This window comes from Anguilla rostrata, chromosome 18, assembly GCF_018555375.3.
Source record: "Anguilla rostrata isolate EN2019 chromosome 18, ASM1855537v3, whole genome shotgun sequence".
NCBI lineage: Eukaryota > Metazoa > Chordata > Actinopteri > Anguilliformes > Anguillidae > Anguilla > Anguilla rostrata.
The window spans coordinates 9279111-9303552 of record NC_057950.1 but is presented as its reverse complement, the minus strand read 5'-3'; the positions used below and the strand labels follow the sequence as shown (position 1 = coordinate 9303552).

The window sequence follows — 24442 nt, the reverse complement described above, 5'->3', positions numbered from 1 at the left end:
TACATGAAAATCTAGTTATCAAATTTAAAAAATGTTCTGTTAAATGATTGTGAAGAATAATTTCAAACAATTATTTACCACAGATTTATGAACCAAGAAAACACTTTGACAAAGTACAAAAATACAAAATTTGACAGCTGTAGGAAAATAAATTATATCCATGAAGTTGTTTTATACATGAGAACAAAGTAATACATGCAGTAATTTGTACAAATCTACCTACGAAAACCTGAGTCCTTAAAATCCCTCAAAATGGTAAGTTTCGACTATATCTGTCACACTGTCCAAAGCCTTCATGTTTCTCAGAAGAATCAACAGATCAGTGACAATCTCCCTACAAGATAAAAAAAAAAAAATAAGCATTTTAGCATCCCGACACTGTTCTTGCTTAGAAAGAGCAATAAATCAAGAGATTTAAGAGATGAAGCAGCGCATTACCTTGTAATGGCGGTGATTGGGTTCTTTTTGCACAGTGCATGTGCAGTCTGGTGTAGGTGCTCGCTGAACATTCGAAGCTCAGGAATGGATGCACCGGCGTCCACATCTTCAAACCAGGACTTGGGAAAACACACAGCAACCTATATAAGAGCAGGAGATACTGGGTTGACAATCAAAAAACTATCATGAGATTATATCACAGTATTATTAGGTTTTTTGCAAGTTCAAACACTCGACAAATAAATGAAAACCTTTTTGCATTTCTCCACAGAATGCCTTTCGCACGGTGCACTCCGGAGAGTTATCATGAGGTAGCGGCTCAGTAGTTTGGTCAGTCCGAGCTCTATCAACACGTCCTCTGGAACCAGACCGTGCCAAAGCGTGATGTTGTGCAGAAGCTACGAAAGAAAAACACATTTTTAACGAATCCAGACACACATTACATTACAGGCATTTAACAGACGGTCTTATCCAAAGCAACTTACACAACTTTTACATATGCATTTACATTGCATCCATTTATATAGCTGGGTAATGGATATGCAATATGTATGGCTGTTCAAACAAAATGTACCTTTACAGCAGAGTAGAACTGTTTGTCTCGAAATTGAAACTGTGGGGAACTTGCATCATCTAAAAACCTGTAAAAGGAAACATCAGTTTTAAGCCTTTTTGGAAGACCAAATTGGACAAGATAAATCGGCAGAAGCAATATTTTTTTGGCCATTATCAGCTTGTTCTCCACTAATATACAGTATCGGTTCAGTGACAGCGAGCGTTCCCCTTCTGTGCGGTGAGTTAGGAAGCAAACTGCCGCACCTCACAATGTGCTGCCTGGGATTGCAGGTGAACACGCTGAGAGGAACACAGTGTTCCGCAGCGACAGCATTTCATCATCCTGTACGCATGCGGCTCCCAAATTTAGCTGCTCGTCCCATGACTAATTCAGGATTTTTCCCAGTACATCAGAGTAGAAAAAGTGTGAATGGAGAAGTGCTTTAATTAGCGGTGCATTCCAGTAGCTAGAAATGTTTTGTATCCTGCTAACATCAGCTGTAGCCACTGCTGATAACATCATCATGTAATAGCATGGTTTTAACAGCAAAAAACTCCAATACCTCCAGTGAAAAAAAAATGCTTTTTTTGTAAGGCAGTTTTGCACAATTGTCAATTTGTCATCAAAGTGTTCAAAATCTGTGATACTGAATATCATCCTAACCTATCCAACTTCTCAAATATCGACAATGGGCCTCATTCACCAATACCTTCCTAAGTTTTTTCTTAAATTTGTTCTTTAGAAAGATCCTAAGAAAAGTCTACGTCAGATTCACGACGTGTTCTTAAACCGCAGAATTGTTCGCACATGTGTTCTAAAAATGATGAAATGTTAAATGTAAAGCGCGTGCCAGTTGTTCCTAATTAGCATAGGTAAACGCCCCGCCAAGCCCCATAAAATGGCATGAGATTGCAGGGCCGTGTGCACACACAGAAATCGAAAAGAAAAGTTGAGAGCGAACGAAGTCAATAATGCCCAAACGAAAATCTAAAGACGCTGGAGCACCGGACTCCAAACGTAAGAAGAACGTCAGTAGTTCTGAAGTGGAGATATTGCTGTGGGAAGTGAACAGCAAACGACCTGTCATATTTAGTAGCGTCAGTAGTGGATATAAAATAACACAAAAAAGATGCATGGGATGCTATTACTCGTTCAGTGAACGCCGTATCCGGAGAAGGGCGCACAACTGATTAAGTAAAAAAATGGTTTGATATCAAATCTGAGACAAAAATAATATTAATTTAAAAATGTTGGTGGGCCCGGGCGCAAGGAATTGCGTGTTATGCATTCAAACGACAAAGCGCTTCTCGTCATATTAATACCGCTAATTAAATCAACCGGCAGGAAACTGCACCGGAGTAAACCCGTCGCTGCACAAAACACTGCGCAAAAGATGTATTGCCAGTCATTTTGGTGTCACCCCCTTAGTGACGACCCTGAATAAGTGTTCTCTTCTTCAACATGTCCATGTCTTTAAAAAGTGTTACCTAAGTGCTTAGTTTGTATTCAAAATTTAAACATTTGCTTTTGTCGTATAGACCAAACATGGCATAATTGAAACCCCCCAAAATAAAAGGTCACTACAATGGTTTTATTTTTATCATTTATTTACAGATGAACTCCTGCTGAGGCAACCACCCTCTGAGGCGGAACCTGGCACTTTAATGCTTTGTAAAATAATGAAAATAATTATTAAAAAATATTATTAATGATAAAAATATTATTTTAATTTAAATCCTATAATATTATACAACTGTAGAATTGAAGAAAACGCAATAACCAATTATTTTGCACAAACAACACTCATATGTGCGTAAGTGTGCTCTTGAGTGTGCATAGATTTTGTTCTTACCTAAGAACAAATCCCAAATAAGAAAACATTGGTGAATGTCAGAAACTTCGTGAAAACTGCGTAAGTGGGTTTTAAGAAGAAAATTCTTCTTAAGAACGGTTGGTGAATGAGGCCCATTGCCCCCCCAAAAGCCATATTGCACACTCTCTAAAAGACACGGGGATGTATGTATTAGAAAGAGTTTTTAAAAAGCAGAATTTAATATGCCACCTTAATAAACACTTCACACGCAATGTCAGTGATCTCAAATGTAGAAACGTAAGCTTTTAAGCTGGATAAGGAACTTTAAAAACACAGAAGGCACATCAGACTGGCCTTGCTCACCTTTTTGGATAAAGAGGGATAAAGACATCGACATCCACAGCGCTCCTCAGTCGAACTGCAACAGCTTCTAAAAGAGCCTAGGCAAGACCAGAAACCGCTTCTGTTAGTGACTGCAAATCAGAAAAAATCCAGACAGAGACACACGCACAAACACACACACAGGGGAAAAAGGAGCCAGCACCTTGACGGGTTTGCTCTGTTCCCCAGAGAGCATCTTGTAGTCATCCAGTAGAGTTCGGCAAAGACCGGCCAGGCACTGAGACTGTCCCGTGGATAGAGGGTCCCAGATTAGCTCCACGAAACCTGCAGGGTGGCATTAGGAAACAGACACAGAATGAGCCAACTGTGCAAGTTTGCCCAGGTGTGCACATCATTCACTGAGTTTGACTGGCTCCAGATCAGGTGTTCAAATATGTTGCCAATAGTGAGCAATCTTACAGTGACCTGTGAATTCAGTGCACTTTTTACATTACATTACATTATAGGCATTTAGCTGACGCTCTTATCCAGAGCGACTTACAACAGTGTAACCAAACTCAGGATCAAGTCCACTTAAGTCCATTGAACAACATGTAGATAAAAAGCCTTTACTATGATGCATACATTAAGGAGAAACAAGATAGTCTGAACCAAAAGTTTTTTTTTTTTTTTTTTTTTTTTTTGCACTTGAATGTATAGGAATTTAATTGCGTCTGCCACTCAGTCTTGCTGTTTTTGAAAGCAATCTGAGAGCACTGTATGTAAATTTCTGAATAAAATTATTACAATAAAAATATAGCTAGTCTAAAATAGTCGTAATCAAAACGCACATCGAACGATGTTCAAAATGTGTCGTCTCAAAAACAGCAAAGCGGTAAACACTAGCGAATTTAATGCTGACTTAAGAAGGTTATGCTTTTTGTAGTGATGGGGTAAGATATCAAGTGCAGGTATATTTTGAAATTTTCCATAAGCATACATGTTTGTCATGAGAAAACCTTTTTGGGCCATTGACCCTGCAAGTATAATCCTCTACTGAAACACACATTTGACAACGGCTACAGAGATGCACGCATAACAACACGTTTAGGGTTAGCAGCCTCCATGAAAAGGTAGCAACCAGACCAGGGGTGGCGCTCTTGTTTAGAACAGTAGAAACACTTAACTGTACAGCACAGCAAGCCCAATTCACAGACTAAGGTGACTGATATGGCCCAAGAATTCCTACCATTCTTTAAAAAATTATTTTTCTAAATAGCAAATGCATGATCGAAGAATGTTGGGTATTACACAAACCCAACATAATACATCGCGCCTCACCTTGGATTTTTGGCAAAATTGACTTCTCAATGATAGACTTCAGAACTGAAATGTCTGTGTTCTCTGCCTCATTGCATCCCTTCCTGAGACAGAAGTCCTCTACAGCAGAATACCAAGGAAAGGCCTCAATGTCCTTGCAGTCAGGCTGAAAAATCAAAATGTCAATGTTGTAAATGGTAGTAGTTATTAAATATTTGTTAATATTATCATTAAAATAACTTGCCGTCTCATGTAAGCTAGTTTCCTTCAAAACCTCTCAAGCAGAATTTGCCTTTTGAATAACTTTTGCACAAGTTCTGACATTTGTTTCCAGAGCACAGTTAAGATTGATGCCAAACTGATGAAAAAGCAACCAATGACAAAATCACTATTTTACAATGGCCCTCTCAGCAAAGATCTAAGGGACCCCCAAAGCTAAATGTATGGACAAATAGTAAACAATCTCATAAAAGACAATAGAAGGTGTAGCTCAGTAGGGTTATCCCTGCAAAGGTGTAAAAAGTGGGGGGTGGGAGTTAGGCTTGTTCCATAAGCGACTGTATTAGTGTAAAAAAGCATTTCATTATGGTACAATAAAATAGCACACTATTATTCAGAGTGATTTAAATAAAATGGAGAATATTGGTGTTTGTCTTCGAAATACAAAAGTACAACATCGCAAAAAGGCAAACGAGGCCAATTTACAATATTCTATTTCTGTATTCCAGAGACCAACACTGATCTTCTCCACTTCTGCATGTCACTTTGCATGAGCACATCTGCTGAGTGACTGTAATGCACTGCAGTGACCGAGTAGAAAAAAAACAGGTACATTTAAGGGGTTCCAGCCGATGAGCTGTTGTCTGACGAGAGGGGCGAGGAGTTTGGGGATGCAGAGGCTGATGTACGCGTTGTCGTACGACTCCGAGAACAAGAATCTCCATTTGTTAAACTTGCAGAGGATGTTCTTCACGTCCGAGAACTCATTGTGAACGTCCGCAAAGATATTCTCTGCTTTCGTCAGGATCTCATCTGGGACAGGAGACATGATCAAGCGCAAGTTATTTCAATCTGGTAACATCCTATTCACAGTGAAGCAGATTCTGACCCCAAGGTTACTTACTGCCTATTTCAGACAGTCAAAAATGTGTTTCCTGGCCAACCCTCTGTTCTATCCCTGCCATGCCCTCTGTCGATTTGGGGGAGGCAGTTAGCATGTGTGTGTCCACATTAGCAGGCTGCTAGCACGTGTGTGTCCACATTAGCAGGCTGCTACCACATGTGTGTATATTAGCAGGCAGCTATGGTAAATGGTAAATGGACTGCATTTATATAGCGCTTTTATCCAAAGCGCTTTACAATTGATGCCTCTCATTCGCCAGAGCAGTTAGAGGTTAGGGGTTAGGTGTCTTGCTCAAGGACACTTCGACATGCCCAGGGCGGGGTTTGAACCGGCAACCCTCCGACTGCCAGACAATCGGTCTTACCTCCTGAGCTATATCACCCCTAGCATGTGTGTGTGTGCATTAACAGGCAGCTAGCACATGTGTGTGCATAAGCAGGCAGTTAGCATGTGTGCGTGTGTGCATTAACAGGCAGCTAGCATGTGTGTGTGCATTAGCAGGCAGCTAGCCTGTGCGTGCATTAGCAGACAGCTAGCATGTGTGTGTGTGCATTAGCAGACAGCTAGCATGTGTGTGTGCATTAGCAGACAGTTAGCATGTGTGTGTGCATTAGCAGACAGCTAGCACATGTGTGTGCATTGGCAGACAGCTAGCACGTGGGTTTTGTTAGTCAGTGGAGATGCTGAACTGGGGTCCCGGGAAATGTATTTCGAGGGGTTGGCTTTATTCACACCTCTCTTCCTGCACAGCTCGGCAGCCTCCTCAGGCAGGGGTTCGTCGTCAGCCGGCAGGTTCTCATATTCTGCATCTGCCGTCTCGCAGGACTGGCTGTGGTGATGAGACGCACATCAATGCAAGTGCTTTACCGCCCTTGTTAACAGCAGTTAAACGGAGCAGAACCAGAAAGCAACACACAGAGAGATGATGAGGGTCCATACCTTTGCTCCCGCACCTCTAACTGCGCTTTGTCTCCATGTCCGTTGTCGGATGGATCCGTGCCATCTGTTGTCGGTTAAGAGAGAATAATATCATTACAACATGTAAGGTATCAACCCTCGCCTCCTACAGCTACTTTGTTCAAGTTATTTTAATTCCTCAAAGATGGCTTCGCTCATTACCCCTCTGAACTGCATATTAATATACGCTTCTAGCCCTCAGATTGTCTATTCCCAGTGATACAAAATATCAGTATGATACATTGTAGTGTTTTATGAAATATGAATTCACTCTCATGACGTCAGTGCATTACCATTACATTACATTACAGGCATTTGGCAGACGCTCTTATCCAGAGCGACATACAACAAAGTGTATAACCATAACCAGGAACAAGTATGACGAAACCCTAGAGAGAAGTACCGGTCCAAGTGCAGGGAACAACCGCATAGTTCAACTTGGACCCTGAAGGTTAAACTGATTAACACTAACAACGAGAACGGCAACAACGCAGTCTATGGAAAAAATACAAGCAGTAGTTAAGACAGTTAATGCACCTAAGTCACCTACGAAACAGCTGCCTAGTTACAACCCTAAGCTTACAGTCATTTACAGGGGGGTAGGGAGGGATGGGGAGAGGTGCAGCCTGAAGAGGTGAGTCTTCAGTCGTCGTTTGAAATGGGTCAGTGTCTCAGCTGTTCTGACCTCCACAGGGAGGTCATTCCACCATCGTGGGGCCAGAACAGACAGGAGATGTGTTCTGGAAGTGCAGGTGCGAAGAGGGGGAGGTGCTAGGCGTCCTGAGGTAGCAGAACGGAGGGATCTGGCTGGCATGTAGGGTTTGAATATCTTGTGGAGGTATGCTGGGGCTGATCCCTTGACTGCCTTTTCTACTTACATGCCTTGACTGCCTTTTGTACTTACATTGAGATACGAGTCTGCTCCACTTCACTCTTACTGTTACTTTAACATGCCATTCTTATGAGCTTTGTTTACGTATGAAGCTAACAGTTGCTACATTGGTTTTATTATTTGGCTTAGCTTTGGGGCAATGCAGTTACTTACTTCATCGCTATGTTTTTGTTGCTGTTGATTCATTACTCCTGTCTTTAAGAGATCGATTCATTTTAAATCTGAACAGCTGAGGAATCTGTAATTTTCCTGGGCGTGTATATAAACCACTGTCATATCTTCTATTAACATTGGAGTGCTGTGGATTGAATCATAATTGGCATAGCAAGACGTATCGGGCGAGTTATAACGCATCAAACCAAGCCAGGCAGCCACAGAGGCACTCACAAGCCAGCAGCTGGAGACGAGTGGACACCTCCCTCACAGACTCACGCCTGCGGGACAACAGCACCTCCGCCTGGTCAATCAGGAGAGTGTGCATGTCCAGCTCCACTGCATTTATCTCCACCACCTGACAGAACGACAAGCACATAAACTAATCAGCAACTCTTAGATGCAACGTGGACTCACTGGACTGGGATGTTTGCAGAACCGTGTACACATGCGGTCTATATTTAACATGCTTTTACGCTTTGGAGCTTAGGAAGCAATTTTTAGCATTGGACATAATCCACATCCATAAAAAATGTCTTCTTGTCATGTAGCAATTGCTGACATTTTAAGATGCAGCCAGTAGGGGGCAGCACTGAATCCACTGTAGTAATATGACAACTTGAACTTAATTTACTTTTTTCCTCTACTCTGTAAAGCGTCTTTGTGACAGTTTTCTGTGAAAAGTGCTATACAAATAAAACTGATTTGATATGCAGTGCTGCCATTAAAAATGAAAGCACTAAGGCTGTACAGAACACACCTTCTCTCCTAGGCACTCCAGCAGGTTCTGGGTGTAGAGCCCCATGCCCTTGTAGAACCTGTGCTGCTCGTGACTGGACCCGCTCTCCAGCTGCTCCAGGGTAGCCTTGGCGCTGTCCATGTCCAGCTGGACCCTCTGCAGGTCCATCACACTGCGCCGGCTCACCTGCCTCAGCGTTTCCAACCTGCAGGGGGAGGCCTTCACCGTTCACTCGCTCGCTCAAAACTTTTCCTCATTTGACAAGGTGCCTGGAGCAGCTTCAAAGGGGTGTGGCCCAGCTCCAAACTGACAGAGTTTAGTGCAGTGGTCTCCAACCCTGGTCCTGGAGAGATGGTTTTCATAGTGACTCTGCACTTCGTGAATCAATTAGAGCAGTTGACTACACAGTTAACTCAACTCACCTGGTGTTTTGGGTCTCAATTGGGCGCTGATTTTAAGGTGAAAACAAAAACCAGCAGACCCTGTAGCTCTCCAGGACCAGGGTTGGAGACCACTGGTTTAGTGTAACAGAAACCTTAACCCTCTTCATAGCCCACACCCCTTAGGCCCCTCCCATTAGGAGCAGCTCCAGTTTGCTTAATTTCCCAAACCCCCCCCCCCCCCACGCATACAAAGCCCGTGAGAATCTGAGCGACTTACTTTGCACTGACTCTCTTCTTTATGACATCAATGCTGATTTGCGGAAGAGATTCAGGAATGTTGTATTTCTTTTTCTGCCTTACGGTGTCCTGGGAAGACTGCTGTGGACAGGGATAATATTAATTTCATAATTTCCATCAGATTCTGTAGTGTCAGGCTCGGTTTAAGTTTTACATATTATATTACAGGCATTTATCAGACACTGTTATCCAGAGCGACTTACACTGTATCCAATTACACAGCTGGATATATACTGGAGCAATGCACGTTAAGTTCCTTGCTCAAGGGTACAACGGCAGTGTCCTACTGGGGAATCGAACTGGCAACCTTTAGGTTACAACAAGACCAACTCCTTAGCCATTATACTACACTGCCGCCTGTCTTCCATAAAGACTGTTTATGAGGTAGAATCAGCAAATTCATGTTGAACATACATAACATTTCTTAATTTGAGTGTGATATATGTACATAGATGTGCTTAAGCATATACATTTAAGCACATAACATTTGCAAATGCTAAACTAGAAGACAACACAAGCACACAGGACTGATGAAGACAGTGTCCATTAAAACAACCGATTCTACTAACCAAGGTCCTTATCAAGGACTAAAGGCTCTAGATTGTTTAGTTGAATTAGGTGTGTTATTACTTGGTTGGAACAAAAGCCTGCAACCACACTGACCATTTCTGGATACGATTCAGAACCCCTGCCCAAAGGACAAGCCACCCCTCTTCCTTTTTTTATTTTTGTTTTATGCAGACAGAAAGCAGAGGGGGTAACATACACGGTCCACAGCTGAGGAAATGCCACAGCGCGGATCAAACCCCCACCTGTATGGGGGCAGGGGTGGGGTATCACATGTGGTTCAACAGTTGGCTACCATACAGACAGCACCGCAAGTGCACTGGTTTACAGGACTATTTAATTTATTTTTGTCAAGTCTACAGTCCCGTCCTGTTTATAATCCTACAGGACAGATGAAGAAAAACTATAAAAGACCAGCGGCTGTACCTTGTACACCGTGACCCCTTTTCGGATTTGCTGTTCCTCCCACATCGTCTGGTCCTCGTCTTCCTGACTGTCTGTTCCATCCTCCTCACTGTCACTTCCACCTCAAACGAGAAAGAAAAAAAAAAAGTTAAATTCACCCCAATGCAGCACTCTAAGAAGAGAGCTTTCCATCCCTGAAACACGCAGGGACATGTCGGCCAAAGAGGACCCTTGTGAAACTGTTAAAAACTTCAATAAATGAACCTGACCCATAAATTTCTGCCACTTCTGGTGACAAATGTAAGCCTTTTAAAGTCAGTTTCTCTGACTGTGTGATTGAAAGTCTTATATCCAGCTCACAGTCTCTTTCACACACCTTGGCAAAAAGGAATCACCAGAATATTACTTTAAATGCAAAACACCCAGAGCCTCTTTGACATATTACACATCCCAGAAATATTGAGAAAACCATTGTTGATGTAAACAATACATCTGCACAGCCCAGTTCTGAATGTGTACCAATAAGGGATAAATACAGCCTTATAATACTGTTGCTGTTTTGAAACTTACCCATTTCCTCAGCTACCCTCTCTCTAAGAGTTTTGAGCTTGGGAGCAAACTGGATTCGGCGCTCGTGGTCATCGTCGTCGTCGTCATCATCATCATCATCATCAGCACCATCCCTTTCCGACTCTTCCTCTGATGAATGAGAGCCCTCCCGTTCCCGGGCCAGGGGGATATAATCTTTCTGTGCTTTCGCCTCTCTCCTTCGTCTCAGTGCTGCACGGATCAGCTTCGCATCAGGAATACCACCTACACGGAACAAAGGGCACGAAAAGTTTACACAGTGAGCCACAGTACTCCATTCAGATATTTATTACGCCACATACAATATGCTACAACTGTTGGATTTTTGGCACCAATTGGGAAATTAAGTTTTTGGGTCACCAGCCACAGCGGCTGGTAGATGCCCAAATTTTACCAGTCACACCAACCTTTTACCACACTTAAATTATTTATTTATTTTTTTAAAAATATAAACATTACAACATCCTTGATTGTCATAGCACCACTTGTCAGAAAATAAATATTTTTTTGTGTGCTTCCTGGTTACCGGCAGCACAGTGGATAGCATTGTCGCTTCATAGTAGGAAGGTCCTAGGTTCAAATCCCAGCCAGGGTCTTTCTGTGTGGAGTTTGCATGTTCTGCCTGTGCCCATGTGGGTTTTCTCTGGGTACTCCGGTTTCCTCCCACAGTCCAAAGATGTGCAGGCTAATTAGAGACTCTAAATTGCTCATAGGTATGAGTGTGTGAGTGAAGAGTGTGTGGGTGTGTCCCATGATGGACTACCAACCTACCAATCTGACCAGGGTGCATTTCTGCATTACTGACTCTTACCCAATGCATGCTGGGTTAGGCTACAGCCCTCCCACGGCCCTGACCGGGAATTAGCGGGTTAGATGATGGATAGTGGAGTCAGTTGCTGGCCTTTTCACATCTGGAAATGCCCCAATATATAATATTTTTTTTCGTGAATGCAAGGCGGCTGTGTGTTGGTCATAACGCTTTAGCTAGCTGCAAGCCTCGAACTGTTGTCAACTAGTCACTCGCCTGCTGACTTCACTATTTAGCACACGTTCAGCCAGAGAGGCAGGTGTAGCCATAGACATATATACTATATATATGTCTATGGGTGTAGCGAATAGTTGGAATGAAAACCTGCACACTCTAGGCCCTCCATGGCACATCATTGGGCACCACTGATGCAAATTTACTGGAGCCAAGTAAAAGTGACTTGCTGATAACCGAAATCGCACGTAAGTATAATACAAAATTAAACAAAACATCACGTTTAAACGCAGCGACTTTTCTTTAGTCAACTTCAAGTCTTTCCTGTACTATTCTAGGCCTATCGCTGGTATCGATAATTGTACAAAAGGTGCTATATAAAGTTCATTATTGTTGTCAATTAAACCTCGACTACAGTTCGCTCTACAACTAGCTATGGGGGCCTTATGTTTACGTGCTAATAGCTTACTCTAGCTAACTTTAACTACCCTAACGTTACCTTCTTTTACATCAGACGAACTTAGCGCATCATTCTTCAGGTTTTCCTTCTTTTCAGCTCGTTGAAACAGTTCTCCGTCTGTAACAGCCTTGTTTTTATCGTTAGCATCTTCAGCAGTAGTCTGTGACTTCGTTTCATCGGTGGCCACCTCCGGCTTGGAAGAACAGGAAATTCCCCTGCTTTGCGGCAACTTTGACCGTCGTAGAACGGGGGCAGGTTTAATGCTATTTTCTTCTCCCTCGTTAGTTTTCTGTTCATCTTCTTCACTTGATTCATCCCGCCTTGTCCTGAAGTTTCTTCTGGGCTTTTTACTGAACATGATTTAAGTAAAATCCGACTGGCTAACTTTAGCCAAAGGAGCAGCAGCTGTCTGAAGCGCACAAGTATGAGGCGCTGTTGTGGACAAACGTAGGTCGGAAAAACGCGAGAGGAAAAGAAAAATTTCTTTTTTTAGCCCGAAAGTGGTATCAGCAAGGTGAGTATTAATTGAAATACGTTCTATTTTCTGAATCCAGCCGTTTTAACCATTAACACCCTCATTTGACACCCAGCGCTCTGAATACCGAAGTGCATCAACAGTTAAAACACCTCACTTATCTAACAAATATGTAAAATATATTTAGGAGATTTAATTTGGTCATTATTATCAAGGATATCAATTAAATTGCCAAATTCATTTATAGGCAGAGCAAATTGTTGGATCAACCTTTATCAAAATGTACAACTCACAACCAGATGAAAATGAAGAAATTTATTAAGATACAACAAATACTCACGTCTAATCTAAAGACGAGGTTCAACTACATTAAAACAATTAATAAAGGTTACAGACATGGGCAGTCACACAAGAAATGAATGAAAGCAGATACCAAACCACAATTTTTGTCCCAGAGTAATCCAATGATGTGCGAAGACCAAAATTCAAAAACCAAAAGACAGCAGAATATTCCAACAGAACAGAGATGAAATGTAGAATGCCAGACCTAGATGCAGGACTCAGATGCCCATTTCAAACTATTACAAAACTGACTATAACTAAAAGAAAAGCTGCATATTTTATGTAGACACACTCACACCTCCAATTCCCCCCCCCCCCCCCAGTTCCTGCTCTGTATCATCTCTAAGCTATGCTGGCTGAGCGCTTTGAAGCCTCCTATGGCTGAGAACAGCCAAATAGTTAATTACATCCCTGACAATAGATTGGCTTGCGCTACCCTTAACTGATTTTTTTTTTGCTGATCTCAACCAGTTGAAGGTGAAAAGAATCATCAATATTTTTTGTTTTATTCTTTGAAAAGAGTATTGTAGAATTGCAGCCTGCTACACGGCCACGCTGTTGGGGATCCGGTCGGGGCTCAGGAGGCAGTAGGGCAGATTCTTGCCCTTGTTCCTGGCCTGTATCAAACGGACCACCTCCGCCAGCTTCTTCCGGTACTTCTCCATGGCCTCCTTCACTGGCGTCTCAACGAAATGCTTGTCTATGTACGTGCCCAGAAACAGCTGTGGAAAACAGTGCTAGCGTTATTCCCTCTGTCACCAGAAAAGGTTGCGCCAGAATGCTCACCACACATTAGCGAAGGTGGAGAGGGAGAGAACATTTATTTAGCCAATTAAATCTGGGGATGATTTTTAGTGGCAAGTTTTTGCGAGAGCCAGATCTGGGATTTGGCCAGGGCACCGGGGAACCCCCTACTCTTAGGGATAAGTGTCATGGGATCTTTAATGACCACAGAGAGTCAGGACCTCGGTTTAACGTCTCATCCAAAAGACGGCATCTCCTACAGCAGAGTGTCCCCGTCACTGCACTGGGGCATTGGGGTTTATTTGTACCAGAGGGAAGATTGCCCCCCTGCTAGCCCACTGCACTTCCAGCAGCAACTCGGTATTCCCTGGTGGTCTCCCATCCAAGTACTAACCAAGCCCACACCTACTTAGCTTCAGCCATTTGGCAGGAGCAGAGTGCATGGAGGTATGGCTGCTGACCGTATTCTGTTGCTTGCCAAAAATGACCCCAACCCGCCCTCTAGTGTACAAAGGAAATATTACCACTAATTCTCAGAGTGAAAAAAACGTTTCATGGAACTGCCATACATGCACGGAAGTTGTATCCCTCATTTGCAGTTGGTTCAGTGTCAACAAAACATCCCTGGCTGAGGCCTGGTACAGTCATCCCAAAAAAATCCTCCTCAATAAAAAAAAAATATATATATATATATATATATATATATATATATATATATATATATTATATATATATAATTGGTAGCAATTGTTAGCATTGGATAAATAGGAAATAAGGCCACCCTGGCTAGCAAGCATGCTAAATGACAGAAGCGACACATGCTTTTGTGCAAAAAATGTAAAAAGTACAAAATTAAATTGCCAACCAGCTCATTTACCTAATTTATAAAGCATTAGCCTATTGTCTTGGTGGCTACACATTCTAAAACAGATGAAATATTTTTGTTGGGAATGTTAGCTAGCCAGCATGACACTGACATAACTAAATGTTTGTCCAGCGCCGAAAAAATTGAGGTGAGTGTGAGTGCTGTCAGTTGTGCTGATAAGGTATGTAGCAAGTTGTACCAAGTTGAACTTGGGGTACATGTTTGTAACAAAAAAGTTTGGTAACCACCGTTGAAAAAAAAGAATGGGATTTGACATCCCACAATGGGAGGAAAAAAAACTGTTCAATTAAATGATTCAAAGATAAAACTACAAACCACTTCATTCAGTTTCTGTAATTCCTACCTGTAAGCAGTTCTTATTTACTTTACAGTCTGAACATGGCTTTGAATTAATAAGAATATTTAAGGGATGGGTACAAACAGCAAATTACCACTTGGCTTTCTTAAATAGCACATTTCATCCAAATGCAGAGCAGCATTTTTGTATAGTAAACACAGGGTGCTATTAATGATGCAGAGTAGAGAAGCTGTAATGCAGGGGCTGTACCTCATTATCCTGGAACCGACTTAGGGCCCAAGAAGCCCCCAGGTGCCAGCTGGTCCGGCCGCGATCGGGCAGGCTCTCGATGATGTACGCGGTCGTCGCCACGCCCTTCTTCGTGGGTGGGGGCTTCCGCATGGTGGACGGGCAGTTGGGGATCCAGGAGTTCCAATCAAACTGCGTGGTACACAGAACACGGAGAAAGCTGAGGAGGCCCCTCCCACAAACCATCTGTCCCTGACCAACATGTTTTTTTTTCTGATGGACACTTTTTAAGCACCTCAAATAAAACACAGTCGACCATTTCCAAAGTTCAGATTAAAAAGCAAAAGGAGATGGGACATTTGCTGTTAGAGCCTCTGGACTTTTGAATGCCCTCCCTGAAGAGATCAGGATCACTCAGTCTGGGCCTCTTTCAAGTCCCTTCTTAAAACTCATTTTTACAGAGATACTTTTATTGCCTTTGTTTCCTAATTTAGGGGAAGGTTTAGTTTAAAAAATACAAATAAAAATGAATAAATAAATAAATAAAACAGTAAGTGTTAGGGTTAAGGAGGGATTAAGGTATTTAACATAATTTATTGACCCAGGTTTGGATAAGAGTCTGTCATATTGCCATGCGCAGCCTGAGTGGATGTATCGCAACAGGCACCTACTTGGCCAAAGTTGACAGCTGCATGCTGTGCAGAGGCGTTGAAAATGATGATGGTCAAATACTCAACCAGCTGCTTGCGATTCTTCAGAGATTTGGGGAACCCTGCAAATGGACGGATGTGGAAATAAGAAATAACACTATTATGCAGGCACAGCATTTTACAGAGCACGAGAGGGTGTATTTATGAACAAAATGTACTGCATCAGTCTTTGAGGACAGTACTACAGATAATCTAAGGCTCAATCCCTTCTTCAGAGTTTGCGAATGTTGTGCTTATATGAAGAAGCTGGATAGCTTTCAAATTACAGCACAGTCTGAAGGCCATGGCCTTCATTGGACAATGCACAGGATGTTTTATCTTCTTTGTAACCATCCTGCTGTAATGAAGCTCACCACACCTTTTCTTTAGTCTAGACGTTCCTTCCCTGCATACTGGAAATATGTTTTCCCCTAATCCAGGCTAATAATTATTTCAGCACTGACAGGTTCATTTAGAAACCTTCTCTTGGAAATATATATAAGTTTACCTTATTTTTATATAGTTTCCCAATTTACATCACATTTACTATCTGGCACCCTCAGAGAATCAGTGGAGTTGGAAAGTAGAAAATTCTGGACAGTAGAACATGCCCAAAAGATAATGTAGGTGTTTCATTACTACATTATTATTGTTTGAGACAATTTATAATGTTATTGCTCTAGCGCCCCACCTGCTGGTCAAATGACAAGGTTCTACTGCATGTATCTAGCATGCATAACTAACTTTGAACATGAACTTAAAAAGAGTATATTTGGGGGAAAAATTGAATTACCAAGCACAAATTACAGTAATCAATTTAAACTTTTTCAGTTAAATTTTCTTGTATTATGTTTAAACATAGAGAGACTGAGTTATTTCCTCTCAGTTGTCCTCAGGAAACAGTGCAGGATTTACAGGAACAGGAAAAAAATCCATTACAGCTGTGCTTTAGTCATTGCATTGACCATTTTCTTTCTCTTTTCTCAATAACTCTTTTTAATTTGACACAATATACACCTGATGTAATGTCATTTTTAACAGAAATAGATTTTCCCACCAGAGTTATCCCTCTTCTGCAATCCAAACATGCACACATCCTTGACAAAGGCCTGGATTTCCTCATCCTTTTGAACCACATTGTCACTCTTGTAGTAGATGTGCACGATGTCTTCTACAAAGCTGTGAAGGTACCACAAACGCATGGTTTAGTAAGAATTCACACTGGCTATCAAAGTCATTTTTTTTATTTTTTTTTACAAACAATACAAACAGAAGGAAGGGCAGTCTGCTCTCCTTTAAAAACAAAAAAGTTATGATGATTACCAGCACAATAGAAAGGAGCAGAATAGGAACTGCTTCCCTGATGATGTTGCATTCCCAGTGCACTTTGTTGAATTCATAACACCATTATGCTGTTTGTTTTATGGCAACATCAGAACAAAGCAATGATACCTGCATGATGCTAATGAGCATATTCATCGCTGGCAGTCACCTTACCTTTTGATGGCCTCCCAGACCTTATTTCCATCGTCTCTGTAGAAGTAATCAGGAAGGTCCTCCATTCCACTGGCTTTTATGGCTTCTGGGAATACCAGCGATTGGTATGTGAATGTCTTCATGCCCTTCTGCACCAGCTCAACATGGCCTCCACCACCAACCCCATTGGCCTACAAATCCAAGCACATTGTGACATCACTGGTCACATTGCAACACAAGCTTGCCACCCCTAAAACCAACATTCACTGTGTAATACACTTTTAATTGTTGTTTGAGTAAATAAAAACCATGCACAACCCAGCACTGCAGTGGTACAGTGGTTGTGTTCTAGCTACTTCGGAACACAATGAAAAACTTGAAGTTTTTTGGTGAAAACCTCTAAGAAAACATAGAGGATGGACTGCTGAGGATTTCATTCAAGTATTTGCCCCCTTCCTGATTTCCTCCATTATTACATATGCATTTGTTTACTGTCTACCTGTGTAAACTGTCACTTATGAAGTACTTTAACATGCTTAACGGTGCCCTGAAATAAATAGATGGAGCCCTTGTTTCACCTAATACGGGTTGCTTGCCTCTAGGATGATATCGTACCAAAGGTCAAGTTTCAGCCGAGATTACGTGGCACAATAAAGGTTAGTGACAATATACAGACAGAGCAAAATGCTGAGAATGTTTCCTGAAACCACCTTGTCAAAGAGGCCGTTTTTCCCAAGGAGCTCCTCCCTGGCTTTGGTGTTTATGGCAATGGTGAAGCGGATATGGGGTATGATCAGCTGTGAACAAGTGAAGAGACGTTACGAGGGCCCTAGGTGACAATAAGGTCAATGTAAAGCTGGTGCATTTTCAATTGACTTTCAATGTTCTTTAAAGTTTCACAGTTTCAAATGTGCTCTTGTGCTTATGTACCTTGTACACAGGATGGACAGCTGGAAGCTGGCGGAACAAGGCTATCCCAAAGACCTCGGAGATCAGGTGAGTGCGCAGGAGGTGCGTGACGGTCTGGTGGACACTGAAGTCGGACGATCGCACCCACATCTTCGCCAGCGTCCAGTCACAATCCTCGTCATTCGGGAGGAAAATTGGACTGTTCTCCCCAGGATTTTGTCCCAGCTGTTAGAGCAAAGCAGTTTCTTACAGCCATTAAATGCTTAACAATTCATAACAAATTCTGATTCATTACTAATTGTTATTTATTTTTTTAAAAACCTAAAACCAAAAAGGTGGCATGACATTTAATCTTTTTTTGGCCTTGACAGTCTTCTATACCTGAAAAAAAAGTTAGCATTGTTAGTCTGATGCTCTGAATATGGGATTTTTCAGGTCTTCTGCCAATTGCTAAGCCACTCTACTGTACATCAAGTGCCACTGCACACACAGTACCTCCCAAAACAATAGTTAATTCAGCCTTCAATATTGGATTCAAACTTCTTCTAATACAAAAATTAAACTGGGGGCGAAATTAAAGCAGTCTTCTTGAGTAGGTTTTGGTTCGATCCCCGGTCTTCTGAGTGTGTCAAAGTGGCCTTGAGCACTCAATGGCCTTGTTGCTCTCAATGAGCTGGTTCAAGGTCACTTTGGCTAGAAATTCAGTTTGGCTGAGATGGATGAAGATTCTGATGCAGTTGAATAACCACAGTGGAGGGTGCATACTGATGGTAATAAGTATAAGCAGTAATTAAATTACCTGAATAGCAATTGGCTGGATTTTGTTCTTGGTGTTCTTGTACAGCAGGCAGATTGGGGCAGCCAAATACTGAGTTGTGGATGGGTCTGTCCCGTTGGGTGTGATATTTTCCATAATCTCATAGTCAACAATGTAAATGTTTCCTGCCTGCACAGAACACAAACAGAAAGGTCATTGGAAGATTTACCATGACAAAGTTGAGTAAATTGTTAAACACTAACTAATCAAATGCTGTTTAGCTTGTAAGCAGTTTTAGCCAGACATTTTTTTTAACCAGTCACTGTCCCACTGAGGTGTAGAATCATTGGTCAAAATTTGCAGTCTCACTTTCTAAAAAACAGCGAGTTTCCGTGCAACCAGTTTGAACCTGTGTCAAGCAACTGTAGTTATGAGTACAGTCACAGAAATCAAGAAATGGGGGAAATATAAATCGCTCTACAATTTCTAGATTCTGAAATACCCCAATCAAAATATATTGCAGGTGACTTTGAGGACTTGCCTTGATCTCCTCTTCCAGAGGGAGGTGTCGCTCCAAGCAGAACTCCACCATCTCATGGGTGACGGGGAACTTGGCTGGCAGCTTGGTGCACTTTCGGATCATCACAGGGTTGCAGCCGTTGAGAAACTGGTATGCGAACACGAAGTCCTCCTTCCAGTGCTGCATCAAGTACTCTGCAGAGCAGACGTGCCTCTGAGTAAGAAGTCGCCCTCTTGCTTTGCTCAAACACCACTATGAGATGATCTCTGCATCTTACAGTACATATCTGATATGACCATCTGACCAATACACACTTATTACATGTATTCAATCAACCACTCTTAGAATGAGCAGGTATTTGAAGTAATTCCAATGGGTGCACCACCTGGACCATTCGGCCATCTTAATGTCAACAACCAAACAAAAAAAATATATGATTGGGAACTTTCTTGCACTGGAAACAAAACACAAAAATATAATGAAGATAACATCTGGGGAAAATACAGTTTGGTGCAACTTGGTTTCAATAAATAAAATAAGCTGGGCTCAGAAAGGAGAGGCTCCAACCTGAGGCTGTGTTGGACATCTTCACAAATATCTTCTTAAAATCATCAAAGTCATCCCAGGAGCTCTGGAACTTTTCCATGAATTTGTTCAATCCGAGGTTCTGAATCCTGCTCAGAAAACAAAAAGGAAGCATTTTACCAGGTGAAGTATCCTCTATTAACGGACAATGAATTCAGCCCTTTATTTTCTGTGCAATCAAACGGGTCTTCTTTGTGCTGGCACTCTAGATCTGAAATTGTCCAGCTAGGCCAGCTTTGCCCAACTTGTGGTTCAAGTAACAATAAGTAACAATAAGTAATAATAAGAAGAGGTTCCCCTTCCATTTGTAATAAAACAATGTAGTTTTATTGTGTCTCATTTATTTTCTATTATTTTATACAATTCTTTTCTGCTTTATTGTACCCTTTTTTCTTTTTTCCCCCTCTGTCAAGAACTTTGGGCTGCCACTTGTTGTACGAAAGGTACTATATAAATAAAGTTTACTATTATTATTATTACTGACAGAATACCATTGAGACTATTAGTACATTAGGTATATTTAAGCATATAAAGTGATTTAATTGAGAATATAACTGGGTGACACAAAAAATAGAGGACAGCCCAGGTGCCAAGGCCAATGTTGAACATGCCACAGTGTAAGCGCATTGCATCATACTCACGCCTTAACGTAGTTGATGGTGAAGTCCATTCCTTTCTTACTGTCAAACTGGATGTCCCATGGAAGCTCCTTGTAGGCATTGGCATCTATGCTCATGGGAAAACCTGGTTGCCACTCTCTCCATCTTCAAAATGAGTAAAGAAGAACATTCACCATTAACCCTAGTTAGATTCAATGTCAGCATTTAGCAGAACAGGGATACTCAAGTCTGGCCTTTGAGTCCAGTAGTGCTGCTTGTTTTCTTTTCATTGATTGAGGTCTGTCACCGACTAGCCCAGTGACTCCACTCACTTGGTGTCTGGGGTCAAAATCAGTCTGATTAGAGAGGAAGAACTGTGTAATTCCCATTCAGTAGGCACCGGTGCCCATACCACTAGGGGGCAGGAGGGAAAAGGAAGCTACAGAGAAATTTGAATGCTTTTCGATGTCACTGAACTGAGGACTGATCTGAAATTAATGAAGACATCTGCGTACAACTGTCTGACTTGTTTTTGTGACAAGTTGCTGGTCAATGCAAGGTGCTTGTTGCATTAGGTCCAGTGGAATGGATTTGTCTCAGTCACAGTGGAGAGAGCCCTACGCACCTGGGTTACGTTAGCTAATCAGCCCAGGTGCTTAAAGATACGTTCTTCTCCACGGTACGGAGCCGAGAACGGCAGCACACACAGAGAGAGCAAGTTTTCGAGTTTGATTTTGCCGCAGCACAAAAAGAAAGTAAACCTGCCGCTGAAACGCTGGAGGAGCTGGTCAGCTGAAAAGTGGGATAGCTACGAGCAGCGAGCTGAAAACCTGCCACTCAGTTTTGCCCTTTTTTTTTGTCTTTTTTGTTTTAGTTTGTTGTTTTAGTTGTTTTTGCCCAGAACCCATGAGGGGGAAGCGTGAAGGTGTTTGTTTATTTGTTTTCGTGTTTGTGTGGGTGCTCTCTCTCTCTCTCTCTCGTCATGCTGCAAGTGATGGTGTTTCCCGGAACTGCCGCGTCTTCCTCCCAGGGGTATCACACCGGCATGGGAGAGTGCTATATGTAAGTTTTGCCATTTAGGTTTTTGTTGCATTGACAGTTATACCTATCTGTTCATAGGACAGTGACATTTATGCATTCATAGGGCTCTGTGATATGCTTCTGTATCTATTTGCTACTTAAAGACATTTACCATTATATGCAATATAGGAAAATATTGTAACAGGTTTATTGTGAACAAAGTTTTCTCAGTCTGTTCCTCAGTGCAGATTTGTTATTTATCATGTTAGCGGCAGAGGAGTTGAAACAAATATGAACACGTCATGCTGTGATCCTACCTGTACGTCTTCTTCCTGGTTTCCAGCTCTTTGCTTCTGTGTTCTTTCAACAGGCTGGATTTGTCGTCTTGCGGCAAACGTGCTACATAAACACAATGAGTAACTTACTGATTCGAATCAGTGACTAGCTCACACACATCGGTGATTTGACAACTCATTGCTGCACCACCCAGTCTTAGGTTTCATGAAAGCAAACGGTTCTCCTTCATAGTGATGTAACAGTAATACTCCAAGGCCCGGTCCCAATTCGAATCATTCCGCCTACACGCTAACACACCAAATTTCATTGAGGGCTAGTTAGGCCCTCCGACGCTCCCTCAATAATGAGGAAATTAAACTGCTGCCCTACAAGCGAGTGCTGACCCAGCAGGCATTGCGTAGCTTAATGCAGTTGCCAGAGGCGTTAAAGCATGGCAGAGCTAACCATTTACATGCAATTTGTCTGCCATCTCATGGTCATTTCAGTACTGTCTTGTTTGCAAACAAGTGTTGTCTTCGTGATCATTATTCAAATTTTAGTAATCATTATTTGTAATACAAATGTGGCGGTTCAAAGTAGCTCACTGTGCCCGACTGTTAAGTGATATTCTTTTAAGTAGTGATGATTTTTCAGTTCGTCAGAGCAGACCAAAAGTACGTTCCACACACCTGCTGCTTTTTATGCTCCTTATCACCTCAATGCCTGCCCTCGCTTGTGAGTGGCCCTTACGTCAGTGATGCTTATAATTAAGCAGAACTCGACACAGAGGGGGACTGATTAGGAGGTGAATTGGGACCGGGTTTGAGTCTCTGACATTGCATACACCTACCCCGGCCATCTCTGAGGACCACTTCCTGGTCATTGACCACCCATCTGTAACAGGGGAACTCCAAAGTCTCTCCACTTGGGGTCTTCACTTTGATGTACCTGCAGTACCAGTCATTTTTCACAGTGCACTTCCTGTTCTCAATCTTCACCAGCACGATTTCCCAGAGGTCCTCAGCCACTTCAATGTCAAACCCGTCCACCTGAAGTCAGACAAAAATGACTACGGTCAGGGCAGTGGTAGTAAACAAGGGAGAAAACGGTGACGTTCACAACCTCAGGGCTCTTGACTCTACTTGGCATTTTGTTTAGCCTTCTTTTGTCATCTCCATTGGCAGAATTAGCAGACTTAAAATTAACGCTTTTTTCCATTTTCTCCCCAATTTGGAAGGCCTAGTTGTGTTCATCAACTCTCATTGGAGTAACCTCCACTATTAATTAGTGAGAGAGCGACATAAAATGAGCGGTTGGAATGAGCTCCTTGTGGTGTGCACAACAGCTAGGCCGAATATGGGTGCGCCAGTGTGAGCCAGAAATTCTTTCCCACAGCCACCTCCAAGCTTTGATGGTGCTTCATTTGCACCCTCCCTATGTGCCTCCAGATTTTGGCTCTTCTGTTGCCACCCATCGTGCCAGTTACAGGGGGGTGTTGTGATCAAACAGGGTTATCAGGTTATTAAGTATTTTCTGTCATAGATAAACTGGTGTCCCTATAAGTAAAATAAAATCTTATTTAAAAAAAAAAGTTTTTGCAGTGGAAGCAATGCGCTTCCATAATTAGGTAAAGTTAGGTTCATTTTCACAAATTAATTTTTTGAAAATTTATTTGTGAAACATTTTAAAGTGAGGCAAGCTAAAGTGATGCTTTAAAAAGTTAATGCAGATGTGAAAAGTCCAGGGGTCAGAAAGTAAAAGTCCTCCCATGCGTTCCATCCACTCAGGAACTCAGCCAGCTGGTTTCACTCATTAGTTCACCTCCTGGCTGAAGAACTGTGCTAATTAGCAAATCCTGGTAAAATATCAGGGAGGACTTCTACTTTTTGAACCTGGATTTTCCACCTCTGATTAAATGTGACAGATGAATGTGTACTTACCACCCCTCTTTCAACACCATTGCAGAAAACCTTGTCCAATAAAGTTTTCTTGCTGCATCTCTCTGTTCCTACCAAAGTGAGGTAAATCCAAGCATCCGTTCTGGAAAACAAGTCGTTACCGGCGGCCACTGTCACAGTGTAGCAATGCATCGCTTCTGTCTCGCAGTAAACACAGAATAAATCGTCTGAAATTACACCAGCTACAAAAGTTCACCACAGGCTTCTTTTGTTTTCAGACAGTTTTATCCCTACAGAGATCTATTCCTTTGCTTGCACTCTAACCTTGCATACATAGGCTACCCTCGAACCCTCAGAACCTGATGTTTAAGCACTCCACTTTATATTAGCCTAAGTATTTTCAGGTTTGTGTCGAACTGCGCTCAGGCTTAAAAGCACACCTCTTCCACTTTGCACTGTAATAGGACAGCCTTCACACCATTTATATTTACTGTATGAATGCATCATCGCCGGGCCTATGTAACTGAATCAATAAATCATTTAACTGTTGACCCCATGCCAGAATCTCTCTCCCTTCGCACGTAGGGGGGGTGAGGGGTTGGAAGGTGCATCCTATTGAAACAATTTTCTTGCCGACACTATGTACTTTGTGGTTAGAAGTTGAAGTTGATTTCAACTGCATTTGTCAAGGACAAAGTTACATGTTGATACCATAGGCCTGCAATGAAACCCCCAAATCCTTGATG

The 24442-nt window shown here is 42.1% G+C and overlaps 2 protein-coding genes across 7 annotated transcripts in view; both read right to left on the bottom strand.

Moving 5' to 3' along the window:
* Positions 1 to 68: 68 nt before the first annotated feature.
* gcfc2 (GC-rich sequence DNA-binding factor 2) lies at positions 69 to 12458 on the bottom strand. Of its 3 annotated transcripts, XM_064318448.1 has the most exons (17): positions 12034 to 12457; positions 10535 to 10777; positions 9986 to 10086; positions 8973 to 9073; positions 8334 to 8517; positions 7808 to 7931; positions 6511 to 6574; positions 6306 to 6400; positions 5281 to 5480; positions 4470 to 4614; positions 3352 to 3473; positions 3171 to 3247; positions 1013 to 1079; positions 690 to 836; positions 439 to 578; positions 222 to 334; positions 69 to 179 (listed from the first exon to the last, which is right to left on the bottom strand). In XM_064318448.1, exons 1-16 carry the CDS (start codon positions 12350 to 12352, stop codon positions 238 to 240), a joined length of 2226 nt encoding a protein of 741 aa, XP_064174518.1. In that variant the 5' UTR covers positions 12353 to 12457; the 3' UTR covers positions 69 to 179; positions 222 to 237. The 3 variants fall into 3 exon arrangements, with proteins under 3 accessions (XP_064174518.1, XP_064174519.1, XP_064174517.1); XM_064318449.1 differs by having other exon boundaries at positions 69 to 334; positions 8973 to 9070; positions 12034 to 12458; XM_064318447.1 differs by having other exon boundaries at positions 69 to 334.
* A 307-nt stretch (positions 12459 to 12765) lies between these two features.
* The window catches only part of LOC135245368 (solute carrier family 25 member 16-like), a 46632-nt gene continuing 34955 nt past the window's right edge, over positions 12766 to 24442 (bottom strand). For all 4 annotated transcript variants that reach the window (XM_064318444.1, XM_064318442.1, XM_064318440.1 and 1 more), the window contains 14 exons: positions 23739 to 23838; positions 22649 to 22847; positions 21840 to 21921; positions 20545 to 20667; positions 19886 to 19992; positions 19336 to 19512; positions 18841 to 18983; positions 18063 to 18266; positions 17843 to 17929; positions 17154 to 17323; positions 16714 to 16835; positions 15639 to 15739; positions 14989 to 15159; positions 12766 to 13533 (listed from right to left, as the gene is read on the bottom strand). In XM_064318444.1, the coding sequence (XP_064174514.1) occupies positions 13354 to 13533; positions 14989 to 15159; positions 15639 to 15739; positions 16714 to 16835; positions 17154 to 17323; positions 17843 to 17929; positions 18063 to 18266; positions 18841 to 18983; positions 19336 to 19512; positions 19886 to 19992; positions 20545 to 20667; positions 21840 to 21921; positions 22649 to 22847; positions 23739 to 23838 (1966 nt within the window). In that variant the 3' untranslated portion in view covers positions 12766 to 13353. The remainder of the gene's footprint in view (positions 13534 to 14988; positions 15160 to 15638; positions 15740 to 16713; positions 16836 to 17153; positions 17324 to 17842; positions 17930 to 18062; positions 18267 to 18840; positions 18984 to 19335; positions 19513 to 19885; positions 19993 to 20544; positions 20668 to 21839; positions 21922 to 22648; positions 22848 to 23738; positions 23839 to 24442) is intronic.

Coding starts and splice junctions, on each gene's coding strand:
- gcfc2 (XM_064318447.1), bottom strand. CDS start 12,352: ATGTTCAGTAAAAAGCCCAGAAGAAACTTCAGGACAAGGCGGGATGAA. Junction 9,074..9,985: donor AAGGGGTCACGGTGTACAAG/GTACAGCCGCTG, acceptor CCCTGTCCACAG/CAGTCTTCCCAGGACACCGT. Junction 4,615..5,280: donor TCGGCTGGAACCCCTTAAAT/GTACCTGTTTTT, acceptor TTGATTTTTCAG/CCTGACTGCAAGGACATTGA.